The sequence below is a fragment of the Lolium rigidum genome, chromosome 6, assembly GCF_022539505.1.
Source record: "Lolium rigidum isolate FL_2022 chromosome 6, APGP_CSIRO_Lrig_0.1, whole genome shotgun sequence".
Taxonomy (NCBI): Eukaryota; Viridiplantae; Streptophyta; class Magnoliopsida; order Poales; family Poaceae; genus Lolium; species Lolium rigidum.
The window spans coordinates 259,202,019-259,229,900 of NC_061513.1; the positions used below are offsets into that span (position 1 = coordinate 259,202,019).

The 27,882-nt window shown below is 41.8% G+C and overlaps 2 protein-coding genes across 3 annotated transcripts; one reads left to right on the top strand and one right to left on the bottom strand.

The window, feature by feature from the left end:
• Window positions 1-575: 575 nt before the first annotated feature.
• LOC124664017 (tudor domain-containing protein 3) lies at window positions 576-5,371 on the bottom strand. The gene is made up of 7 exons (XM_047201630.1): window positions 5,365-5,371; window positions 4,482-4,774; window positions 3,986-4,153; window positions 3,118-3,364; window positions 1,195-1,350; window positions 830-1,095; window positions 576-728 (listed from the first exon to the last, which is right to left on the bottom strand). The coding sequence occupies exons 1-7, from the start codon at window positions 5,369-5,371 to the stop codon at window positions 576-578; spliced, it is 1,290 nt and encodes a 429-aa protein (XP_047057586.1).
• A 3,641-nt stretch (window positions 5,372-9,012) lies between these two features.
• Window positions 9,013-14,536, top strand: LOC124661045 (aromatic aminotransferase ISS1-like). 2 transcript variants are annotated; one of them, XM_047198904.1, is made up of 10 exons: window positions 9,013-9,137; window positions 9,230-9,325; window positions 9,431-9,478; window positions 9,789-9,917; window positions 10,583-10,642; window positions 11,259-11,415; window positions 11,627-11,733; window positions 11,845-11,903; window positions 13,452-13,560; window positions 13,768-14,536. In XM_047198904.1, exons 2-10 carry the CDS (start codon window positions 9,263-9,265, stop codon window positions 14,218-14,220), a joined length of 1,185 nt encoding a protein of 394 aa, XP_047054860.1. In that variant the 5' UTR covers window positions 9,013-9,137; window positions 9,230-9,262; the 3' UTR covers window positions 14,221-14,536. The 2 variants fall into 2 exon arrangements, with proteins under 2 accessions (XP_047054860.1, XP_047054861.1); XM_047198905.1 differs by having other exon boundaries at window positions 9,026-9,137; window positions 9,236-9,325.
• Window positions 14,537-27,882: the final 13,346 nt, after the last annotated feature.

The following is a 27,882-nucleotide window of genomic DNA, read 5'->3' on the forward strand; positions in this document are numbered from 1 at the left end:
GGTCGCGGGATCGATTGGCGAGAATTCTGGAGCAGCGCGCGAGGCGAAGGTGGCTTTGCTGCTCGCGTTCGTGGCTCGCTGTTCTGAGATTCCTTCAGGTTTAAGAATTCAGAGCCGGAAGTCGTTATGTCTGGGACTTTCTCAGGAAACACCTTGACGCTGTCTAGAATTGTAACCCATGACAAGATTTTTAAGTAAGGGCCCACCTTGAAAATGTTCCAGAGGGTCGTGTGCGATAGGATTTTTATAAGTTTAGACTTCAGAGCATACGCTAATTCCAGAGATATACGGGTAAAATCAAAATTCCATGGAAAATGTACATGCTGTTTCTCAACCCGGACATTTGCTAGCATCAGGAGGGTGAAAAGAGGGAAACGAAAATGCTTGAAGAGTTAATAAGCTCGTCATCATCATAAAACATCTAGTACTACACTTTAAGATGAACAACATCATACTGCTACCTCCTTTTCAAAAGACCATGATGACCAGTTCAAAAATAAATCATAATGATCATAACACTGCTACTACCAGCATGCATCTCTGGAGCACCACAAATCCGAAGTTTCGGAATAGCTCTAAAATCTCCCCCTGCCCCGCCCTCGCCCTCGGCCCCTTCCCCGCCCGCGCCCTCGGAAATCTCTTCTCCCGCCACCACCCATTTCTTCGGGGCCATTGAAGCTGAACATGTTCATCCGTAAGCGCTCCGCCTCTGAACTAACCGGAATTCTCTGAAAAGTGTCACATTGCCATGCCAAAATAATGTTGTCAGACTGGTGTTACTGAATGCTTTTAAGAGAAAAAGTAATATGAGGTGGGAGTGAAAACTAACATGGGAATCTTCCATATCTAGCTGTTCCTGGAGCTGTCTTGCCAGCTCCTCATCTCGACTAGTATCTTGTATATGGTGTTCTGCTGTGGACACTGAACCAACTGCTTTTCTCCTCTCCCATTCCTCGAGGGTAAAGACTGGAGCATCATCCTGCTTGTTCTTGCCCTTGAATCTATGACCCCTACCATGCCTATCTTCGGGCATTGCCATTTTCTGCAGCAGCTTCTGTGCGGCAGCTTGGTTTTGAACAGGGACAGCTTCACTTACTGCGTAGCGGAGATTAAGAAGTTTGTAAGTTCTAGCTGTGCCCAAAAAATTATGTCTACAAATTTGGATGAAATAAACTGAGGGTTTGGGAGGCCAACCTTCTTTTGGTCTGATATCTGAATTGGCTTGTTTGGGTTCAACTTTGCTTGCTGTATTCTCCTTGTTCACATCAGCTGAAGCTTCATTCATGGGTTTGCCAATAGGATTAATCGATGCACGGTCATTAGCGACTCCCAAATCCCTAGGTTTACGATCTTCGATGACATAAGAAATAGGTCAGAATGGTTCACAAATAACAGGTACATCACCAAAAGTTTTGCAAAACATGCAATTGCCTCACAGGTTACTTAATATGCAGATCCAGAAAACGCAAAAAGTGACAACTATGTACATGGACAAAAAAGTTCACTGCTAACATAGAGGAATCCTTTTAGAGGAAATAGTTCAGGATTTCACAAGCCAAGTCCAATAAAAAATATTACGCCTATCTTTACTATTAAATTGAAACAGCCTATGCCACGCCTAAGTGAACTTACCGGTTGACTTTTCTCTTTCCCCCTTCCCTGGCACACGTGTTTTCCCTCATCTCCCGTTTCCCGTCACTCGACACAGTCCTACATTGACCATGCCACGTCTATTTTGGCGCTCAGAAGCATACAGTCGAGGAGTCTAAGTGGAGGGAGAAGGAGGGGTTCTGCACTTCTGCTCATCTTCCTCGCCGAGATGCAAACAGTGGAGCGCATCGCGCAGAGCTCAACATCCTCTTGGACAAGATCGCCGATGATAACAACGCCCCTGCGGAGGAAGATGTGGTTGGAGGAATCCATCATCGAGGAGAGTTCCGAGGCGCTGGCCGGCATGTGCCGGACGCTGGAGGGCGGTCTCATGCTGCTCCGTGTTCCACCGGCTGCGGTTCACCTAGGCGCTCGGGAAGTGGCCCATCGGGGACCTCGCCTTTGGGATCAAATACCTCATGCGCCGTCAGGTGAGAGCCCTATCTAACCAGCCACCAACACATCGGTGATCTAATCGATCTGATACGGTTGCTGTCCACAAGCTTTGAGTTCTGAATCTGAAATAACAGTTTCTTTCGCTGTAGTTGCGTCTCTGACCTCTCATGCTGTGTTGCTGGTACGAGGAGATACTGATATACAGTAGCTTCTAGCGATTGATCGGTATTAGTTTCGCCCCTTCGGCTAAAAAAAGATATATAATGGGATGTTACTTTTCGATTCTGTATGTTCTTTTAGTACAAGGTTGCAATTTGTTATTCCTATTTTTTCGTTTTTGCAATTTGTTACATACTATTATGCTTGTCTCTTTCCAAAAATAAGGATTTTCTTAATGAACGTGTTAGAGCCCCTTATCGTTCAAATGCATAATATCTTACACAAAATCCTCGTTTTGGAAAACTAATTACTTGGTTTCTTCCATGAGCGCTGGAGTAGACAAGCAAGGAGAAAGGGATAAATGTGCGCAATATGGTTGTGGGAGAAGGGCGAGGCAAGAGGAAGACCCATTAGTTGTGATGAAGTCAAGCAATCCTTTAATCTACTACACAACAATTTGTAGCTCTATTATCACTTGTCAATGATCAATGATGTTTTGATTAATGTCTATTTCTAAAGTTGGTGTTTCGTGGCAACGGACGGGCACTCACCTAGTATTTACTTAAGATGCTATCCTTTCCTGAAAGTAGGCAGCTTTCTAGTAAACATACAAATACAAGTGTAAACAGAAATATAAGAGGCAAGAGGAAGACCCATTAGTTGTGATGAAGTCAAGCAATCCTTTAATCTACTACACGACAATTTGTAGCTCTATTATCACTTGTCAATGAACAATGATGTTTTGATCAATGTCTATTTCTAAAGTCTGTTTCGTGGCAGCACATGGGCACTCAACTAGTATTTACTTAAGATGCTATCCTTTCCTGAAAGTAGACAACTGCACAAAATGGCAGCTTTCTAGTAAACAAACAAATACAAGTGTAAACAGAGAGAAGAAATATGAATTGTTACCGGGATATGCTTGCAACTGGAATGTCCTGTTTGGACGTGCTTCGGTATCTAACTTCTCGAACGGTGGAGGCCCAACTCCATCGTCATTTTGGGACAACCTCAACGACGGGCGTGATATGCCTGAGTACTTTTGGTTCATTTTCCATTCTTCATACAAAGATTGAACAGTTCCCCCAATGACACTCACATTTTTTGCACTCAAGCACAATATGCCATGATTTACTGGAATCTTGTTCTCAAGACGAATCTAGAGTGGGAAAGAAAAGGAGAAAATGCAGACTAATGTCAGTATTTAACAGATATCCAAAGCATCCAAGTGGCAGATATTGCATTTTATTTTAAGTGTAGCAGATTTGAGAAATAAATAATGTCCAGCAAAGTGGCAAATATCATATTCGACCATTCCCTAACCAAAAGTCAAAACTTAAGATGTAACACTAAAAATACTAATGAAGCAAACTCGAACAGGATGTGGGACAGAGAACTAATGGGAATCAGAATACTACATCCCAAGCCCAACCTCATGCTGCACCACATCACTACAAAGTGTTTTACTTCACACTGCTCACATAGAGTAGTATCTTGTTTTTCCCAATGATTGCTTATGATTCATGCTAGATGAGTGGAATAACTACATGCAATGAGTCACTAAGCATCTTGCTTCTCCCCAGTGTTTGATGAAGTATTTGCCAGGCTTGTCTCCAGCCTTTAATCCAAATTGCATTGATACACAACATTGAACTAGCTGTCTGGGACAATCCAAATACAAGATTAAACTAACTGTGCACATTGCCTCTAGTATAAAACAAAGCCAAAAGAAATTGCGGATAAACAACTAGACCGTCCAGACAGAATACGGTGAACTGACCTTGGTACCTGGAGCTATCTCTTCAGTGATGAACGGGATAGGGAAAAACTCAATGGCCACTGCTTCAGAAACACCATCAGTGAGAGCAAACCGGAGAAGGCGCCGTTGCTGCGGGTTCTTAAAGGAAGCATCAACGTTGCTGCTATATATATCTCTTACAGAAACTACCTGCATAAATTCGACGGAACAGGTTAAAACGGGAAGAGGATCAAACGAGAAAATACGTCTACACATCCCAGAGGGAAGAACAGCAGATGCTCAATTCAGACAGTAGGAGAATGCAGACTCATCCTAGATGCAAAGGTAATGGGATCACTGTTCGACAAGATACACTGCATTGTTCCACACCAAGTTTGCCCCCTGGCGACCATAGAGCAGCCAATGACATTCCAGCCACATGTAATTGAGAGGAAAACTAAGAACGGCTTCTAAATGAGACATTCCCCCACTTGAAAACTAAGAACAGGCGTTGGGATTTGGTGATTTCAGTGGTAACCTGCAGGACGATGGGGCCGTGGAGATAAGAGAGCCGCTTCCCCGAGGTGGCGGCCGCGCGGTCGGGAAGGGTCTTTCCACCGAAGAGCCTCAGGTCCGTGTCGAGGAGCTCAGCCTCCACGGCCTCCGGCGACGGGGAGGGGGAGGCGTGGAGGAGGGCCTGGATGGACTCGTCCGCTGTGTCACGGAAGTGCCAGCCGCGCGCGGAGAGGGAGCGCAGGAGCATCTCCTCTTCGGGGGAGGCCGATGAGCTGGGCGCTTCCGCCGCCATCGTCGCCGGCGGAGTGAACTTCTCTGCGGCGAGGTCAGGGCGAGCGGGTTTGCGTCACGGCTAGGCACTTGGAAGCTTAGGACACGAGGAGGCGCTCTAATAATGTTACCGCGGGCGAAGAGCGAAAGCGGGTTAAGGAAATCTGTAAAGCCTGTGACTAGTTCTCCCGACTCAAAATTAACTTAGAAGTGGTTTGGAAGCCAGGTTTTCATTTCATTTCATTTACATTGTAATTCCAGAAATAGACACTTGTTTGGTTGCCACAGGAATTGTAAATGACAGTAGAATTCAATATTGAATTTGTTTGGTTGCCACAGGAATTGTGAATGATGCGGTTTCAAATCTGAATTGTGATTACACATGGCATCATTTTGCTGGATTTCCTAAATGAAATGATGGTCCAATTCTGTGGCAACCAAACAGCCACCTATGAAATTTTAAAATGAATTCCAGAATTCCAGGCTCAAATGATGGATGCCAAACGACCTCTTAGTATTTAGCTTAAATCACGATAGCAGTTTGGAGCATTTTATTAGTTGCATCCATATTTACAATTGAAACAAAAAAATCTTAGTTACAATCCCACTGTAACTAAAAAGAAAAGCTTAGTTACCGTCCATCTTATAACTCAGGCAGGGATTCAGCGTGTGATGTGTTTGATTTGAGTCATAACTTTTGTCATGTTTTATCTCTGCGAAAGTCTACCTATAATTTTTGTGGTGGTGAAAATAATATAAAGTGAACTAGTTCACTTATGGCTTAACCAGTGGCGAAAATATACATAACAAATGATAGATTGCATCGGTAAATAGACTCGACAAACTATAGTCTGTTTGAAAAAATATTGAATTGGTAAATATATGTGAAATGTGATTTTATTATCGACAAACATATATGATGCACTATTCGTTTTTTTTACTCTTGATGAATTTTAGCGGATCCAATATACATATCATCAATAAATAACATCAAATAATCTACATGGGACAATCAAAGCAGATTTGCTGCCAACCATGTTATTTTGTTTAGTTAAACCTTAAACATTACCATGGTTGTCTCTATGTGGCGCCTCCTGGTGTGTTGAGATCAACCAAGCTTTAGGAATATTCGTGAACATATGTAAGTAAACTAAAAAAATTCTATACTGAAGTCTTCACTGATCAGAAAATGGTGGTGTTCTTGCGCCTCTTCCCGTACGAAGGCCTTGTTAACATGGCCAGTATCGGTTGAGGGGAAGGGGGACTGGTGATTGGTGGCTTGCATTGCAACGGCGTCGAAGTTGTGGCATGTGCACGCCGTTAAGGCAATAACAATGGAGGTACAAATGCGTCAATCATCTTCGATGAGAACCTTGCATATTTTGACATTGTTCTCCATCAAAATCGTTGACTGAGGTAGCAAATTGGTTTGCATGGTAGGTGTGGCTTTTGAGAGCTTGTTGTTGTGAAGACTAAATTGAGTTGGTCGTCTCCAATTAATGAAATTGAAGAGGAAAAGAAAAATGAAGAGACCGTCGCGGAAGCAACTGTTGTCTTCTTCTAGACATCATGTATTTAGTTCAACCGATGCTATCATGTATTACAATAACAACAACTTGGAGAGGGTTTTGTACTAGGATTCTAATAACTTCCCTATTGTAGATTTGCAGTGGCTTTCGCCATTGTGTCGTGCTAACTAAGTGGATAATTTTCTTATACTTAATTAATAGACTGAGGTCATAGTTTCACTCTTATAAGGAAACGAGGCTTGATCCCAAAAAATCACCATCCTTTGATATTGCATCGCATCTTATACATGTTCTCACTGTTCGTGCCAATAATTGAAATCCCTCATAGACAACGCAGTTCATACACGACAAGATTTTCTCTGGCCTCTGCAGACCTTTGGAACTTTGGATTCAGCTGCGCAGTATTTCAACAAAAACAATCTAAAATACTTTATATTTTGAGCTACAAAAAAATGATAAAAGTGTAGGAGTAGTCATTTTCAAATCTCCAAAACATATTAGATTTTGTCGTTTTTGTCCAGCACAAAATAAAAAGAATTTCAGTTGAGATTTTCCATGAGTGCGGGATGTATCACTGACAATCTTCGAAATTATTTTCATATTTTTTGATAAATTGTGAAACATTTTTAATTTATTTGAAAATGAGGAGATTACTAGAGCTCGGGAGCTAGAAGCACTTTCCGTGGTTCCAACCTCTAATTCCATGGAGAAAAAAAGGGTTCACATTGATTCTTGGAGTAGAAAACATTGCTTGAACCTCAAATTCCAAGCCATTTCGCCACACTTCTCCAACCTCTAGTTTCGTGCCGCATCATGTGCCCGTCGTCGTGCTGTCACCGCTGCCTCCGAGACAGCTCGATTCATGCACACTACCGCAGCGACAGGGACCCGATCCAAGGTCGACTACAAAAGGCAGACGAGCGAGCAAGGCAGGCAGCCGCAGCCGAGAGGGGAGACCGCCGACCTGGACGAACGGCGGCGTCGTCGTCACCTGACCTGGCACCTGGCTCCCGGTGTGGCCCGCGCGCGGTAAGAGCCCCCGCGAACCAGAACACTCCACCCTCGTTCTACTCGTGTGTCGTCGCGTGGGCTAGTGGATGCGAGCGCGTGCGTGGGGATCTGATCCCAGATCGGAGTGGTTTCCGCCTCCGTTCCCGAGCTATTTTTATGTTCGCACCTGGATTAATTAGTCTACTCCTGCGTTTTCCATTGGAAACTGGAAGCCCTCACCAGAGATCTAGCGCCAGTACACTTCTCTTCTTGGGTTCTACTTCTTTTTGACCTCTTCGTTCATCACACGTTCACACCCCGAGGAAAGGTTCTTCGAACGGAGAACCTCATCTCGTCGTGCTGTCGGTCGACCATTCGTTCCGTCCCGATCAGAAACGCCTCCGACCACCAAACTGGGCCCTTATCTTTTTTCGATAAAGGATATTTTATTAATTTGAGAGCAATTACATCCAGCCTCTGCATACATAACCATGATGCACACAACCGTTTTAAGTGTCTCAAGTCCAAAGAAGGATAAAAAACAAGGCGAAATACATATCGAAGCGATGAAACATATAACGCCTAAGGAGTGAGTGGGGCTTCAATCCGTAGACTATACTGCCACCCATGTGGGAAAAAAATATCCCTCGCCGTAGCCTCCAACCGTGTACAGACCTCCATAAATAGATCTCGGTTCTCCACTCGCCGAAGAGGTAACCACAAACGGAGAATACATGTACATCTGTAGATGACCTGCAACAAAGAGCAATTTTTATCGTTAAAAATCTTACCATTTCTACTTAGCCAAAGCGCCCAGATAACTGCTAGCGTCCCCACCCTAAGAAGCAACTTGAACCTTGAATCGATACCGTGAAACCAATTGCCAAAGACATTAGCCGCACTAGTCGGAGGATACAGGCCAGACGCTACTTGGATGACTGAAAAAGTTTACTCGTCTATTAATGCACGCGGTACCCTGGGATCTTGAAGCAGCGGGTGCCCGGTGGCCGACCTCTTATTAGTTTGATATTAGATTATATAAAAAGTTGTGACTCATTCTCACTTAACTGACAATGGAGCTAATTTTATGATATCATCGAATGTTAGTTGCAACTGGTAGGCTTGGATGAGGAGGCAGCCTCCTCTCCAAGAATAGGCATGGTTTTGGAGAAAGAAAGAGATACTACATAGCATGCATGCGTTGCTCTATATGTGTGATCCTTTTTTTGTGTGAAGTTGCAGTTTTTATCGGAGAGATAAAATTAATCATACTACTTCTGATAACTTTTTTACATGGGACAGCTACGCCACCGCTGCTGGTGCCATATGTAGCACAAATTAGGAAGCAATTCAATGGTCGGGATAGTTGCAACAACTCAGAATTAGCACAAATCACAAGACAATCTGACACGATACTTTTTCTAAACTTTTAACCCATTTTTGGATAGAAAAATTTCAGTTGCAACTCATACTAGTACGTATCACGATGCAATTTTATGGTTTAGAAGTCAACTAAGAACTAAGATAGCAAAACAGTAAATAAAAACCGGTGCTAAAAATACAATTGTGTCCACAAGTTCCTGTCTTTTTAAGGCTCTTTAGAAAAAAAAAAAAGCTCTATAATTTGCTCTATAATTTTAGTCCTTGTAGTGAGAGAGCTCAATGTTTATCCTCTCGCTCCAGATTAGCGGCCCCACCACGTCCTCGTCCTGTAACGTAAGCCAAAAAAGCCCAGAGAAAGAGACAGAGAAAAAGAACCGGAAAATAGTATACTCCCCGTCGAATCTTCCACTAGTTTTTCCCGTGTCTTGGGCTCTCTCTTGGCTCTGGGGTCGTGTGAGTGACAAGGGTTGGTGAGCTCGGGATCAGTTGGCGACTTCCCTTCTGAGGTTGTTGTCCGGGAATTATTTAGGCTTCACCCCTCCCGCTGTTCTCTGGTCTTCTTGGATCTCCGCCTCAAATTTGTCTCCCTCTTCTCCAGTTCTAGGTTCTTGGAGGAGGAGAGGAGGAAGACATGGGCAGCATCGCGAAGCTGGCCAGGAGGGCCCTGGAGACGGAGGCGCCGGTCATGGTCAAGGTGATACAGCCCCTGCTACCGTTCCCACTTCCCACCTCGTCGGACTCTTTCTCTTCTCCCTAATTTCCCGGTCTAATCTGGTGCCCTTCTTTCCCCGTCTTCCAGATACAAGAACTGCTTCGAGGGGCCACGGATGTGATGTCGCTTGCGCAGGTAAAACTGACTGCCTGCGATTCTTGGTTTGACCTGTTCATTGAGTTTGTATGTTAGTGGCAGTAATATTTCTCTGCATTTCAAAGATAAGTGAATTCGTCGTCATTTCTGTTGAGAATTGCCCCATTTGGCATCTTTAACTCGTCCAACCTGCAATTTAGTTCAGGACTGCGGTACATGTGAATTAACTTACTATATTAACAACCATAGATTGGCTGTCTATCGAGCAGGGAGTAGATGCTAAATACTTTTCAGGAGTTCCCCAGGTTGGATGTCCTAAAACGATGCTTATGCTAAATCTTGAATGCAGGGAGTTGTTTATTGGCAACCTCCTGAGGCAGCTCTGAGCAAGGTCGAAAAAATCGTACGGGAACCATCTTGCAGTAAATATGGCGCTGATGATGGCCTCCCCGAACTTCGAGAAGCCCTTCTCGAGAAGGTACATCTTTTCATCTCGGGTTGAATATCTTACATTAGATCATGATGCCATGCTAGCAAGCCTTACCACAATGCCATCACCACCCATGTGCATGTGACCATTTTTTACTAGAGATGTTTAATCGTAGTGCTGGGAGTAATATAATGAATTGCATGTAACCGATGCTATGTCTAGCCTTTATCAAGCAGCAGGTTTCGAAATGTACGTTTGTCTTCTCATTACAGCGGATTGGAGGGTGAGCTACATCCTCTCACTAAGTATTGTGTATAGGATGACTATTTGTGTGAATCAAAAGAGATCAATTGATTATAGATGATCCAGATGAAAGTATGATACGTTAAATCATGGAGTTGAGGTCTATACAGTATCAAATGGACTTCGAATGCAATGCTACCATTTTATCTTTTTCAAACGAAAGCATGGCACTCTTCATCCCGAGTTCCTCTATGATACCCACTAGCCAAATTGTTCCCTTTGTGGAGATATCTTCAGAGTTCATTTCATTGTTGTTGATTATTGGGATAAGTTTTGTATATGAAAATTTAGAAGCATTTCTATAATTTAACTTGAATCACATTAACACAATCCTTGACTTCTCTTTATTTTTTTCTTGGAATTATGAATGACTAGCATATCCTTTGCTGATATTTAAAAGTTGTTTGCAGCTTCAGAGAGAGAATAAGCTAACCAAGTCATCAGTTATGGTGACCGCTGGCGCAAATCAGGTACATACTTTTCAGCTGGTTTACTACAGCTATTTTGTGAAGTGCCTCATTTTGGCTCCTGGGCAAAGTGAGCCCAGATTTTATCAAAATATAAAATTTTAAAATAAAATAAATTGAACATATAGATGTCTCCTACATATCTGTAATTTTTTGTTAAATATTACATTAAATTGTAGCATACACACAAAAGGATATTTTTGTCGAAGAAGACAATTTTTTTGCTCCAGAGGCAAAAAATAATAATCTATTTTGCTCCACATGTTTGTCTTAGATCACAGGTGAAAAGATATGTTGATGAAAATTTCTATGTATATATCACACCTATATATGTACATTTATAGTTAATTCGGATTTTTTTGAGATTTCATTATGATTGTCTTGGATCTTTTAAGAGGTCCCTGGAGCTTGGGAGTTATTATGAGTTTTCAGTTTATTGTGCCTCTACTCATTTTGCGTTATTTAGCTTTCAGACTAGGTTATCCTCCCAATTTATCTGTGTTTTGTGTTCTGTGAAAAACCTTCTTACTTAGTTCCCTGTATGACTGCTACACCAAAATCTTGTTCACAAATAGGTTTGTCAAATGAAGTGATCTCTTACATCGACTTATGTTGGCAGGCCTTTGTAAACCTGGTTCTCACCCTTTGTGATGCTGGGGACTCTGTTGTCATGTTTGCACCATACTACTTCAATGCCTACATGTCATTCCAGATGACAGGTGTCACTGACATATTAGTTGGTGCTAGCAATCCAAAGACTCTTCATCCTGATGTTGGTAATATGACTAACATCCATAATCAAAAATAAATTTCCATGCTTAGTATACGAGGTCAATATGTCTTTAGTTTGTTAGATTAAGTGATGATTCCATCCATATGTCTTTCCTCTGTTATGACCTATACATGTGGTCTAGGAAATTTTATACAGGTCAATTGGCAAATTAACCCATTTTGGAAGCATATTTTACATTATGCCTAAAATTGCAGATTGGTTGGAGAAGGTCCTGAAAGGAAATGGCCCTATCCCTAAACTTGTTACTGTTGTAAATCCGGGAAACCCCTCTGGATCTTTTGTTCCAAAGCCAATGCTCCAGGTCATCTGTCCCTCCTCTCTCATTTGCTCACCCGGCCTCTCTTGTACACGCACACACACCTACACATGGAGTTGGCGTTGACTATTTCCTAATATTGGATTATCATTTCAGAGAATTTCAGACCTATGCAAGAGTGCTGGTTCATGGCTTGTGGTTGACAATACCTATGAGTAAGTTAATACGGTACTTATCATAATGCTATACTTGCGACCATTTCCCTTTTTTTCCTTCTAAATGTCTTCAATCCTCTCTCACATTTTATTTAAGGAAGTGCAGACATGGAACTAACAAAGAACCACACATGGACATGGTCACCTTAAATCATGGTTCCTCGAAATAGGCTTTCGCCCCGCTTTATAAATAAAGCCACAACGGCCGAACCGATACAAGGTGGGTGGCTCCTGCGCGTCGCTCCCGCGGGCGACGGCAGGGGCGAAAACCTTAAATCATGGTTAGAGTTTAGGAAGACAGGTTATTATCAGCAACTGATAACCGGCTTGTTGAAATTCACTCCAACATGGCATCCCGCTGATAGCTTATACAGAGATGAGTTATAGAATACATCCAAGCATTAGGGCGTTTTGGGATACGCCAGAAATTAAAATCAGATTGTAAATGGCATTTTATACACAGACTAATTAACTGTAAACTTTATTGGTAAAATCTCTGGGTAATTGTAGTGTTGAAGAACAGATCAACAGAGTCTGGACCTGCTAAGAGAAGGGAAATCTATCTTGTGCAATGGCTTGTCAAATTTAATTATATTCTCCTGCTCATAAGCTTTGGAAACTCCTGCTTTTGTCCTCAACTTTAGGTGTGGGTCCATTTCAGCCTGTCTAGCATTTGAAAGTCTCTTTTACCGCTCTCGAATATGGGAGTACCCGAAATAGGCCCCAGTAAATCACTTAAAGGTGGAGTGGAGAATAAGTTAACCTACAGCGTGGCATTCAAAAATTTGAGGGGTTGAACCTGAGTACAATATTGAGCGATTAATATAGGACTTCATCTTTCAGCTTCCAGAAAGTGATCCGAGATTAGACTTAGTTTCGAGCAGCATGGTAACCACCAAGTGGCACTGGAAGGAACATGAACTTTTTTTAGCCCTGTGCTTGTCAATCCATCTGTCCCTTTTTACATTGCATATCATGTCAATTGCTTTACTTGAGTGGCTTGAGTAGTTGACTAACGAAAATTATCCTTGGTTTTGCTTGCCATTTCCCTGTTGATGTTAAAGATTCTTCCTCCTCAACTGATAACAAGTAAAATATGCATGAACTGCCATATGTTAATACACCACCATTATATTTTAATTGCATAAGAGGTTGGCATCTGTATTCTGTATATTCTGATATACAGAAAACGTTTCGTATGGAAAAATTCTGCTCTCCTTTTTTTTGGACAAGTTATATTATACAGTGCTTGTATTCCATGCACATTAAAACGTTTCTGATTGAAATTTGTATTTTCGTTTACTGAAGAGGTTGACATCTGTACCCTGTAACGTCTGATATACAAATATGGAAATTAAAAACGATAGCAAATAATGTAATCGAAACATGTTATCTCTTGCAATGGTTGGACTCATTAATGCACAGAAAATGGCTGATCTTCTAAATTCTTTATGCATTATGCTCGTAATTGAGTTATCGTATCTACAGTTTGGCTTTTGTATGACTTTGATCTTGAACTGAGTTGCAAAATTGTTTGGTGTTTTTCAGATACTTTATGTATGATGGAATGGAGCACTACTGCTTAGAGGATAGTCACATTGTCAACCTTTTTTCATTCTCAAAGGCTTATGGAATGATGGGGTGGCGGGTAGGATATGTAAGTGTGTCATGCTCGTTGTCTATCTTTTGCTTAAGCTTCAATTGCTGGTTTCACGCTCACTACTGAAACCTTTCGGTTCATATATCTCCCCCATACACTTTAATTGATATTGCTCTAAATACTTCTGGACCAGTGAGTGCACTCTATGGAAGTAAGGAGATGATTAGTTAGTCTTTTAAGAGCTAATCAGTTTGACTGCTGCAGATTGCGTATCCAAGTGAAGTCGATGGTTTCCATGCGCAGCTCCTCAAAGTGCAAGACAACATCCCTATATGTGCTTCCATCATTGGGCAGCACCTGGCGCTCTACTCATTAGAGGCCGGCCCAGAGTGGATCAGAGAAAGGGTGAAAGATCTAGTGAAAAACCGCGAGTTGCTTGTGGAGGCAATGTCTCCTCTTGGTGAGGATGCTGTCAGGGGTGGGGAGGGTGCCATCTACCTCTGGGCTAAACTACCAGACAACTGTTCAGATGATTTTGAAGTTGTCAGATGGCTCGCAAATAAGCACGGGGTCGCTGTGATCCCTGGGAGCGCCAGCGGAGGTCCTGGGTTCATCCGTGTTTCCTTTGGTGGGCTGAAGGAGGCAGAGACGAAGCTCGCTGGCGAGAGGCTAAGGCGGGGTTTGCAACAACTGGTGACCGATGGAATGGTACAGTAACAGCCCACCAGACAGTAAAAATACATTCTATATTCAAACTGCACAAGTCCAATTTTTCGGCGATATAATTTTTCTGGGATTACTTCAGGGGATTGAAAGGACCATGCTTCGTAGTTTTTATGTCATATAGAATCGCACCATGCTGGAGCTGCCCAATGGAAATGGCAATTGGTCAGTGTGGGTAATTGGGGTAGAATAAAAGCCATCCAGCCCCATTCCATAATTCTCGGTCCGGTCCTTACCCCTTGTTTAATTTTACTTTATCCCTAGTAACTGTATACAAGTAAAGTACAAGAATTATAAGGTGTTTTTACTCTTTTGCGAGAGCTGTCTGTGCCCTTTGCTAGTTGCAGTTTCATCAAAGCTCTTGGAAACTGAGAACTGCTGTTTCTTATAGTCGACATGGCAGCATCACTACTGATGAACGAACCAGGGGCTTTCTGGTCTTGAACCTGAATCTCAATGCATAACCAAGATTTATAAGAAACTTATGTTGTAATTTAAATACTGCATTCTGCTCTTGTCGGTAGAGAAGGTATATGTTATTGTGCTCATCCATCAGAATCGGCATGACACACTACTTCTGACGGACTAACCAAATGCTTTCTGGCGTTGAACCTGAATGTACTCATGAACCTGAACCTCAACACATAATCAAGATTTATAAGAAGGATATACTGTAATTTTAAAAAAATACTGTGCTCTCGAGAAAAGGTACACGTGTTATTGTGCACATCCAGATATTTATGCTTCAGACAACGTATTCATGCATAATCAACGTGACACACCGCTTTAATTGTAGGTCGCCCAAGGTACACCAACCTGCTAAAAAGGCCCCGCAGATTGTTCGTCAGCAGTGGTTGCAGATCCAGTTGCCTCTCTATAGCATGATCCCGTGACATGTTGCTGAGCTTGATCGAACGTCTTTTTCTGCGCTGGTTTGCCTCGCAGTTACTTCCATCAGAGCTTCGAAACTGAGAACTCCTTAATTTAATTACTACCTCTGTCCATAAAGGATGTCGGAAATTTCTCTAAATTTAAATATATCTGGACACTCTTTGGTGTATAAATTCATTCAAATTTAAACAAATCTTCGACATCGTTTTATAGACGAAGGGAGTAATACAATTGAGTAAAGCTTTTGCCTTTCTTAAAAAAAAACTGAAAACTGCTGTTTCTTGAGAAGGAATATTTGGAACATAGGTACGTGCATGAATAGTAAAAATGAAACAGATACTAAATAAAATAAGAAAAATACGGAATCAATTTTTGCATGTAGAGGATGTATGTAGGTATGTGCGTACCAAGTTACAAGCTTAAATTCAAAAGTTACAGGTAAAAAAGATAAAGTAGCAGATGAACAATCCAAGTTAAAGGATTTTACAGTGCAAGTTTTTCAATTTCTCTTCTTTTGTGGAAGCCAGATACATAATATTTTCCCTTGAAAATTGGTATGCATAATTTATCTGCTTGATTTATCTCAAAATTTTCTGAAACTTACTAATATGATTTTTCAGGCTGATTCCAAACTCGAGATCGTGAGCACCCACGTGTTTTTGTTACAGCTGACATAACTGACGAATGAAACTAGTGAAGCTGAATACTCATGTCACCAGTCCAGCTCCTGTAAAAGGCTTACAGAGATTGTTAACTGCCCAGTGGTTGGAGATCCAGCTGCCTCTCTATAACATGATCCCATGATGCTGAGGCATCAGAGCTTACTTAGGTTACCAGTTTCTCCAATCACTCTCAGTCCGTTTCATCGGACGTACGCTACACTGAGCGGTCACAGTGATATGCCATCTGCATGCTCGTGACATTAACACCGTTCTGTGATCCAAAAAAAGAAATATTCTTTTCCATCTCTCAGGAGGAATTAAGAGCCATCCTTTTCTCCTCTGCTTTTGTGGAAAGAGGCGTGAGGGCGATGTGCTCTAGCGGCGCATCAATGCCGTGAGAACGACCGGGAGGAAACGTAGCAGTATCAGCAGGTTGCTCGCAGATGTGCTAGAGAAGAATAGTCCTAAAAACACCTCCATGCGTTGGCAGGGGAGAAAAGGAGAGCAAAGCCATGCACCATGCTCACAATTCACACACACCAGTTTCAATATGCCTGAATTATTATTACCTAAAGGAAAGGGGCTTTTGAGCTTATGTTTGGTTGGTGTCCAAAATCAACCTACTAAATATACATTTTCATTGCCGAAGTTTGGTCATACATATGTCACCCTGCTCACTTTACCTCATTCTTCTTGCCAACATTTGAGCAAAATCTTTGGCTACCTAAATTTAGTTCAATTCATTTCGGTTAGTCTTACATTTTTTGGCTACCTGAATAGTTCATAGGTTAGGTTTGTGATGAAATCACTACACACAATGAAAGCCAGTGCAATTGTGAGGTCAATGCAATGGTTGTAAGCACCAGCAAATGGCCGCAAGCAGTCGACGGACGACAAGTCAAGTCAAGAGTTATTTTTCTCCTCTTTGGTTGAGTCGATCAGGTGCATTCAAGGCAAAGCTTGCCACCGTGGTTAAATGGGTGCAGAAGAAAGCAGGTGCACAAGCAATGCAGCTGCAACCTGTCCTTGCGATGCAATTGCAGACTTTGCAGTGCTCCGATTCAATGCCCATAAAGCACCACCCTCGAAGTCCCTGAATTATGGACTGCAACATGTGTGTGGCGTTGCTAAGATTTCTGGGTAGGATTTTATGATCCAGGGCAGTGGCCTGCAGATGCAGCAAAGCCAAGACAGCAAGGGAGTCAACAACTGCCAATATCCCCAACTAACTTCCTCATATAGGAGCAGTACTAAAATGTTGAGGAGAATTGTGGGCTAATCTAATCCACGGGGACAAAGAAGCGACTGTTGCTGTACCTGTGGTCTGCAGGAAAATGAGTGGAATGGAGTTCGATCCGGGGCAAACACCCAGTATTATGGTCTTACATGCCGGCAAAATGCCAACCATTTGATCGATTGGTTGGTTCATCCTTTTATCGATCGGCCGCAGACATAAACTGCTTACTACTTTCTACAGAGATCTGACTGCCTGGCTAGCAAGGCAAGATGCCTAGATCGATCAGAGCAGATCGTCGGGCCTTCCTGCTCAACGTGGTCCATACAGTCTGCAAAATGAAATTTACTAATTCGTGTATACTCGTGTATGCTTGGTTTAATCTAGCCCAACATCTCAATAACAAATACACAATCACGAAAACTAGTTGAGAACACGTGGAGAAATAATACCATGTCCCCAAAAACCAACTGACTCAACTGAATTATATGGGTGGTCCGTTATTGAGTGATTGACTGCTTCAGCGGGGCGTTTTCTTGTAAAGTAGCATTACCTCCGATCCATAATAAATGTCATAGTTTTAGTTTAAACATACCGAAATCTGAACTAAAACCACGACAACTATGTTTTCATACTATATCTATATAGTGTCATAGGTGTTGATAATTTTTTCTATAAATTTAATCATATTTTACATGGTTTGACTTCGGGAAAAAAATTATACGCCTTGTTTTAGAAACTGATGTGGTATTTTATAAGCATAAAAATGCATTTAGGTTGGCCATTCATGGTACCTTAGCTTGTGAGGTGCCACATGTTTAGTACTTTAGGTCCTAAAGTGTACGTGTGGCTCCCTAAATTTTGTAGAACCCATCAAAATCTGCCGCCCTTCCAACAAAATGTGTGTGAGAAGTATATATGCACCTCCCATAACTAAATCCTGGATCTACTACGCATGATCCCCCCATATCAGTGGTTTAGTGAAACAAAAGTCTCCACTCGTATTAAAATGATCTTGATGTTGGATGGCTGCTCGAAGGCAGTCGTTAAGAGCTTGCTTAATGTTATGGTATTGTTAAAATGGAAATGACCAACAAGATGTTCAAGACAAATAGTTCATGCAAGATGCAAATAAACAAACTACTAAGCACCATAAAATAGTCCACATGATCATCTCGAAGTTGCTCATGTGCCTGCCTACTTTCAATACATTGATGTATCTGAAGGAACTCTTGTGAAGGAAGTGGATTGCATTTTTGGTTGTCGTCCTTCCTTGGCACTTCACTCCTTCTAAGTGATCATGTTGTTCAGACAACACAAGTTTTCATTATGTACAGTCTAGGATCTCTTTATTCCAAAATCTTGCAAGAACTCTCACCTTTGCAAAGCAAGCTTGTAAAACACCGGATGCTCTCCCAACCGCATTCCTCTCTCTTTTCACGGACCTCACGTGAAAGTATTTTGATGGTTACATAGGACGATCTTGCAAATTAATTATCCATAAAGTGCTGACTATCATCAAACATGCCCCTTCAAACTATATGTACTCAATAGACTGATCCATACACTTATAAAAGGGCATTTTGTCCCCTAATCTTGTTTTGGTATTTAATAACAACACTTGGATAATAATTGTTTGCCAGCGTGCCATAGACTGATCTTAAAATAGCAAATGGAATGGAGGATCTCCTAAGTTGAGAAGAAATGAAGAAGGAAGCCCAATGTTTTTCTTATGGGTTTGTACCTAGGTTTCCCGTACTATTAAGAAGGTCGCATAAAGGTTTTGGGATGCTGGTTCATGATCGGTAAAAATCTTATATACTCTTTTTGCCACCACACAAAAAGTCTAACGCGATTTCATGTTGTTGGGCGTCGCGAAATATGTTTTTTAGGAAGGTCGCTTTCCTGCCACCAGAGTGGTCCGACCAAGGCTAACCAGTCTGGCCTAGCCAGAGAGGTCCAACCCCAGTATGGGCTACCTCTGACTAGGGTTTGCCACCCCTGCCTTCCCATGGAACACCCGTCGGAGTGGTCAAGGCTAGCCAGGTACATTACCCACCAGCCAGACTATCCTAGATGGAGTGTTCTTGCCAGGTCGGCCAGTCTGGGCATCGAGAAAAATCTTGTTTTGCCTCCTAATGGCTAGTAGTTGCCTCCACCTATAACTAACATTCTCCTTCTTCCCCATTTCGAATTGGACAACCTACCTACCTCCAAGGTAGTCAGAGTTGGGATTCGGATTCGGATTGATTTTCGTCAGGCAGAATCGAGTCGTAGTATCGAATCGTGGAATTTGGGATCCTAACATACTTACTCAGAGAAGATCTTTATATCACACAGAAAGTTTGTGTAATAGTATAATGGAGATAAAAAATTATAATACATAAAGTTTCTAGCAATAATGTTCTAGCAATAGATCATTTGAGATTTGGTAGGTAAATAAAAGGTAGTAAATCAAGTGAAAAGGGCTAGAGATGTTTAAGTAGTATCCTTGTATGGTTTTGCGGATGGGAAAATAATGAGTTAGTAGAATCGGAAAAATCCACAAAAGGAATCGAGATTCTACATTATTCTAAAGGATTCTATGATTTGGATCGGGACTCAACATGGATTCTACGTGATTGGGATTCATAGTGGAATTTGGATCGATACGGTGATGTAAGATCGTCAAATCATAGGATTTCGGTAGTAGGATCGGGATTCTGACTACCTTGCCTACCTCCCTCCTCCAATAATACACCACCCAAAGCTTGTAAATCTTTCTCCCTAGCGACCCAAACACCTTGAATCTTTGAGAGGTGAGGGAAAAGCCCCTGATATATAATCCTACTAAACTCCATCTGAATTCATTGTCTATCTTTTCACTCTTGGGTGCCTTGGTGCCCTAGATGGAAGAGGTCTCCCTGAAGCTTGAGCTTGGTTGTAAAGTTTTGTGGTCTTTGTTGGGAGCCTCCAATTGAGTTATGGAGATTGCCTCGACCTTGTGTAAAGGTTTTGGTTTCCACCTTAAATGTCATCGTGTAGTGGAGCGTGAGTTCACCTCTGTGGAATGCTCACTGGAGAATAGGGTGAGATCTTTGTGGTGTTGATTGGCCTTCGTGTCACCACACCCCTTCAACTTAGACATACTTTCCCTAAAAAGGAAGAAACTATGGGAATTAACCCTTGTGTCTCCTTGTGCTTTACATGTTACCTCTATTCTTTACCGTCCTTAATTTCTTGTATCTTGTTATTTACTTGCTTGCTTGTATCTTTCCATATAGGATTGTCCATATTGTTGCATATCTAGACAATCTATATTCTTGTCAAAGCCTTAAGTTGAGAAGGAACTTAAAATTTGGTAGCACACATTCGACCCCCTCTATTCGCACGTGATCCTTTCAGCTTCCTTCTGCCCATCTTTTGCTCAATGTTAAAAATAGAGTAGATGAAATGTAGTAATCATTATCTCTAGAATCCTCCTCAACATTGCTCAATGTGGTCAGATAGTCGAACATCACTACAAGAAATGTGTTAACTAGTGACCTTTTTATAGTGAGAGTGAGTGAATTGTTCATAAATGTATGATCATTTAGCAACAAACAATCATAAGCAGCTTGGAAGGGTCCAAACTCTAAATCATTACAATCATTTTAGTCAGTATTGTTGTAATTTTATTACACAAATGGTCATAAAATAGATGATACAATTTACAGCCTTAAATTTAACCGATTACGAACAATTTAAATGGTCGTTACTGCTGATTTTGATGACCTGAAATGAATAGGTGGCCACCTCAGTAGTTTCGCATGCGTGTTGTCCATGTGTCAACTACCTCTCACGTGTCTAGATAGCGCTAGGTTTGACTTACCACTGACAGATGAACCCATACATTGAGCCGTTCACCAGTTATTGTATATTATTCCAACTAGAATAGTTTATCTTGATTAAACTTTTCAAGTTTTCATTTGTGCTCTCTTCATTTTTCTGTTGTCAATCTTACTCAGGCCAGCTGATGCTCTTTAGCTAAAACCTTAGTCTTCATTTTTTCTATCTTTTTTTCTTAAGTGATTTCGGTAAAACTTTGGACTATGGATATATTATGAACATATACACCACTCATTTTTGTGAACTTTGTTCCTCATAGATCTTACTCTCGAGTACTTGTATTGTTCTTTTCGTACTTTATTCTTTTGTTGTTACCAGATATGGATTGTTGTTCCTCTTCCATGTGAACTCAAGGCTGAAGTTCGAAGAAGCCCGTAGCGCCACACAACAAATATAATGTATTTTTAGAGATATTTAGAGGTTGCAACAGTACCGTGATTGACAGGAGCCCTCGAATGAATGTAATATACATTGATTTGTTATTATTCAAATTTATTTTTATGTTTTCTTTGTACATTTGAATTATTGGTTATTTACTTTCAAATCATGGAAACTACAGTAAAACTTAACAACATTGATATATGGGAAATTGAAATATGACGATTAGTCCTAGAAATCGAATTTTGACGAGTAGGACCCATGAGAAAATTGTACCTGCCATGTGGGACCACTAGGAAATCAACATTTATAACTAGGAACCATCTGACATGTGGGAGATGTTGTAAGTAAAAAACGAAAAAACAAAAATGTTAGGCCCAAGAAAATGTGATGACCCAAAAATATATGGGCTAAAGTTTCGGGATTGGCCCACTAAATGAATGGATTGTAAAGCCAAATCTTAAAAAATAAAAGGTCGGAACTGTTGGGCTTTCCCATGTAGACCCTACAGATGGATAGAGCTGACTTTAATTTAAGATCATTTGATTTGGTCACAAATTTTCCACGTAGGATTTACCATGTTTGAATTGACGTGGACAAGGTAAATCGCCAGTGACTAAACTTTTGGTCATAATAGTCTATGACCATTTCAAAATAAAAGGTTGTTGTAGTCTTCCTAGTGATTGGTGGCCAACTGTTTTTGGTCACAAAAAGGTCAAAAAATGGAAACCAGTATGAAGGGTGACTAGTTAACAAATTTCTTGTAGTGCATTACCATCTTTACAATATACTATTGCATGAAATTACAAAAAAATTATTTTCATAAATTTCACTTTAAGAACTGCACAACCTACACATTCATCGACATACAACATACATTGTTCATACAAATTAAATGTCAAATTTGATTCAAAAGAAAAAGGGGAAAAAGAACACCTCATAAGAGCTCTTAGCCAGTCGCCTCGTAGAGTAGGGGAGCCCCATGAGACGTGTGGGGTAGCCGAAGGATTCGGGGAGGTCAAGAAGCATAGGAGGGGGACATATGTGGCTCGACACCAAGGAGAGGGTCGGGTGGTGGGAGGTAGGCATATGTGTGGGAGCAAGCGGGAGGAAGGTGTATGGTAGCGTTGGGAGGTCATGGAGGAAGGAGATGGGCCAAGTAGGGCTTGGGAGGATCCCCCTCTTCGAGTGGATTTTCCGGTCTTGACTGAAAAACTTTGTTGGAGGTTGTTTTCAGGGGACCATGTTAGATTTTCTCTTAGCTCTTGCTACGATCGTGAATAACATGCATATTACCTTATTAAAAGAATTGATAAATGGAGGCCGAGCTCTAGGAGCCCTTCATTTTCAAATGAAAATAATATTTACAATTTAAAAAAATCTAAAAATGTGGATTTAATTAATGATGTATCCTACAAGTATGCAATATCTCAAAGAAAATCTGTATAATTAGGGCTAGAAAAAACGAAAAAAATATATAAGGAAACTTATAGTTTTAGAATGTGCACTATTTAAAAAAAATGAATTCACAATTTTGTCTTTTTTTTGTCTTACATAGAATATAAAGTATTTATCATTGAGATTTTGCATTTTTCAAAGAATATTTTGCATGTTTGTGGTTGACTACATCCACAATTTATTTCGTTTCTAAAATTTTGAAATATGTTTGTACGGTATAATCACGGCTAGGACGTACGTGTGGTTGCCCACACGGGAGCTGGCCAGGCTATTGTGTGTGATCCGTTTCCGTTGCCTGGAAAGAGCATTGTCCTCGTTTCCCGGGCGGGCGATGCGCGTGACCGATCGTCCGGTAGTTCTCGGCGTTGGCACACGGGAGTCCGGCCGGCACGGCTAACAGCTCCCGAAGAAATCGCGTTGCACGCGTCGATCTCGAAGAAAATCTGGCCTCTTTACCCAGACGCGAGCGATGTCCGGTACGGTATAATCATGGATCATGGATATCATGGCCGGTAATGCCACGAATTACGTGGCCATGCTTGGGACCATGTACATCCAACCAGCTGGTCCTCGCGTGTGGCGTATTATGTGTAGGCTAGCAACATAGTGAGCACGTGTACCTGCAGCAGCGCCATGGATCTGTGTACAAAGGTGGCCGGATCGTGTCGTTGCCGTTCTAGTAAATGTTGCCAGCATAGCGGTACATGGTTTTGCAGGGCAGGCAGGTTCCTCGTCATTATCCACTCATAACTGAAACTGGAAATACAGCGTTGTTTACACGTGATTTACTTAATGGGCAACTAATTGCAGCATGCAATTATCGTTGGCGAGTACTGAAGCATGTGACACCTCCACCCTCGCTTGAACGAGGTCGTGTGACAATTTTGGCGGGCCTCGTATGTGGTCTAAGGTGTCAAGTGAGATATCACCATCGTCACGCCTATAGTTTATTTTGTATTTTCTAGTTTAAAATTCGGGACAAACTTTAGAACAAAACATCACGAAATGAACTAGAAGTGAGGTTTTGCCGGGATCCCACTTGCATCTCTAGATAAATCTTCCTTTACTTTTATTAGATCTTTCCAAAAAAAGGTGAGTCGGTTGGTTGTGTACTTGTGTAGTAAGTTGAGATAGAGATTTCGAGCGCATGTGTTTGCTTTGTACGAGATGTTTTTCGATAAAGAGAATATATTAATATTAAAATAGATATCAATTACATCCAGCCTCTGCAATAACCTAACACCCTAATGTTAGTACGGATGTACACAACTAAAAAAAGAGAAAAGAAAACTAAGAAACAAAAGTCTGGCTACAGTATCCTAGACCTAACAACAGCAATACATCCACCACCAAGATAACACCTGAAATACAGACTCTCCAAAAGCGGCGTCTCCAAGAAGGAAACAGTGCTCCAACACCGTCGTCGCCCGACCAACAATCTTAGGTTTTCACCCTGGACAGTCCCCGCTCTTCACCCTGAAAGGTAAGACTCTAAACTTCACATGTGATGTCGCCCCCACTTTCATACCACTGTTGTGAAGCCCGGAACACCAAGCAAGCCACTCAACAACGAGGAGACTTGAACCTCCCTTAGCTAGTCCTCCCATCCGGCCTTCATGATATTTTCTTCTTCTGACTTTCACCATGGATCCAATGTCACTTGGTGTCAACACAGAAAAGAACTTCGCGCCGCTCCCTCCAGAACCAAACGGTCGGAATAAAAGCATGGGTGGGCGCGACCGAATGCCACCCGACTCAGCAAACTCCAGGCAAAAGATGCGATGTTCCATTCGCCGATGGAGCCTTCTGGAACTCAACACTCCGGCTATATGAAAAAGGACCGGCATCCGTTAGGTCTTCATCCTCGCACAAGAAGAACCCTAGAACCACCATCTTCAAACCCGAAGCAGATGAACATGCCCCCACGCCGCTCCGCTGGCCAACGACGATGAATGAGGACTCGGTGGACAATGGCCGCCGCAACCACACCATCCTCGCCCCGCAAATCGCTGCCCCTTCCTCGTGCCGCCAACAGAAGCCAACGATGGATCTCGGCGGGCACAACATCCAACAACCGACGCCACCATCCATTGCCGGAGGCCATGGAGGAGGAGCTGCCGCCGCTCGTCCAGGGTCGCCACCCTAGAGGCAGAGCCCGTCGAAGCCAGTGGCCGCCACCCCAACCGCCACCGTCGGTCGCTACCTCCATCACCCCTGGTGCTGGGTCCCGCCACCACCGTGGATAGCACCGACGGCAGCATCGGAGGGAGAGAGGACGCGGGGGAAGCGCTGGCGGCGCTAGGGTTTGGAGCCCCTAGCGTCGCCCTGGAGAGCATTTATATTTTAACTCTAATACTTAAATACCCAAACCTCCTTGCTCTTTAGAACGATAAATGATGTTTCACTTAGTATGTACGTACTTTTTTGTGTGGCCATCACTTTGCCCAAAGAAGCAAGACCTGTAGAAATCTGATCTGTTCCGTACCCATTAGGCAATTGTAGAAAATATAACATAATTATCAGTCTTACCTATCCAACTACTAGGCTTAATCGCAAAACGATCTTCCACGTGTTTTTATTCTCCCTTCTTTAACTTTCTACAATGGATATGGATCACTATAACATAACAACACATGCCGACCTAGGAGGTTTTAAACACCGAGGCACACGCCTGATTTCCATGTCATTTAGATAAGAAAATATATTTTATTTACACAAAAATCATTACAATACACTCCAAATGCTGTTAATCTTTAATATAGGGTAGCTAAGCTACTGAAACATGAAACTAAACTGAATGTTTCTGCATCAACTTATCTATCTTCTACAACCTCTTTAGAATATATATTAGTTCCTATTCTATTTCTTGCCAGCTTTAACTTGCCATGCGTTGATGACCTGGCCGACGACCTGCCCGCTTTTCCCGGTGAGGCAGTTATGCCCGCCATTCTCAACTTGACATGAGTTGATGATCTCACCGATGACCCACCCGATGTCCTTTGTGCAGGCTTTGGTTTGTCGTCCTTCATGCAGGGGTTTGGTCTACTGTACTTGCTATGGGGTTTGGTGTGCCAACTTTGTTTAGGTGGATCTAAAAGAAAGACAAGCGCGATTAAAACATGAAAGAAGAAACAAAAAACACGATGGTTAACGAACATGTACCTGAGAGGTGGAGGTATCTTGTGCATCTTTAGCAAATCGGGTGTTAGGGACCTCCCAGTGCCCGCTTGGGCATATCTATACTACTAAGAGGAGAGGATATCCACACATATGTGCGGTTTGAAGATGATAGATGAGTGCCTGAGATCTAGGGATCAGAGGAGGAAGAGGAGATTGCGGCAATTGGTAGTGTGGCCATGGGGCAGTGTTCCCTGTACTATATAGGAATGAGAGTGGGGATATGGTTTGTTTTATGGGCCATTGATAAACTCATACTCTATGGGGCTCCATGGGCCCCAAAGCGAAAACAAGATGGTCGTCTTTGAGGCCCATGCTCCCAATTATCTGTATATATGACAATAAAACCTGATGATGAAAGTCCCTATATGTAGTTAATTACCAAGTATGAAAATTAAGATCTAGTTATAAAAAAAGTATGGGAATTAAGATATAACAACACAAGAGGAGAACCACATTACACACAGAAACATGCCACCTAGAGGGGGCGATGGTGAATAGGCGGTTTAAAACTTTTACGAGATGGGCTTAAACAAATGCAGAATAAAATTAGCATTTAATTTGTCAATCACAAAACATGTAAGCTAGGGTTCACCTATGTGCACCAACAACTTATATTTTATGCTTGTCCTTGTCTCTTTGATTGGTTTGTGTTACCTCTCTGCTTAATTTATCCTAGTGCCTCCATTTGATGAACTGATGACGTGCTCAAGTGGCCCCATGTGTTCATTACATCAAGTGTGAATTCTTCAGTTTCGTTAGTTAACTCATGCTTATATGCTGAGCTCCCTACTTAGCTTTAATTTCCTTCTATGCTCTTGGTGCTGATCATATGCTTCATTGATTCATCTGGTTAAAGCTCATATGATAACTCTTGTCTATCTAGTATATCTCCATCTCCGAAGTGCTGCATAATTGATTTAGTGATGCTTTTATCCAGCTTTCCTTTGCCTATCTGTTCAGATCAACAGCTTCGAATGCACAGTCACTGTAAATCTTGATTTGCCCTACTGTGCTATTACTTCCTTAAATGTTGAGCTTGCTTAGCTCACTGTCATGTGCCCCTTTTACTTGTGTTTGTGCTAGTGAGGTTTTCTCACTAGGTGCAAATTCTTTTGTCAAATATTAGCAACTCTACAAGGCCTCTATAAAATATTTACACAACTTTGCTTAATCATGTTGATAAGAAATAACTTGTTGATGATTTATAAGGTGATAAACTTAACTTAGCTTATATTTTTGTCGTGCCTTTCTTATATTTGGTGCTTCGTTGCTTGTGATGCCTTTGAATAATGTGCTACAAGCTTTTAGTGCTTTACTAAATAATTTTAGTAGGTGATTTTATTTGCATTGCATTGCTTTGCTTTTGATTCTTATGATCAAATGATGCTAACAAAATACCTCTCCAACCACCAGATAGGTTGGAAAAGTACTATGCCTCTATTTCATGGTGTGTGATCCATTTGATCAACATCATGGCCTTTATTCCTATTAGATTGAGTTCAACATGCCTTTTTTTTTTAGAGAATCTCAAGTCTTGTGGCTCTAGTAAACCTGCTTCTTGTGGATAGCCTGCTCCTCCTAGCCGCTTTACCTGCTATGATCCATGTAACCATGTTGGTTGGTTGTTTGGTCTAGCTGTGTTTGGGAAATAATCTCTAGATTTAGAGATGTGTTCTTGAGTAAACCAATAGTGGTTCTGGTGCTCCGGTTGCCTTGGTTGACAAGTAATAGGTGAAAATTGTACTTATTTTGGTTCAGCTATCGACTGTTTCTCGTTATACCATTTTAACTGTTGTTCTGGCCTTGACACCTCACTGCATGCATATTGTGACTATGTTGCTTCCATGTGGTCCTCCTTTGGTTCAAGTTTCCACCATTTATGTATGTATCCCCTTACGAAACATAGAATTTTTTGATTGATCTTTATCATTTTGGATTGGTCTTTATCATTCGGAACCCTCTCCGTATTAGTAAGCGTAGATTGGC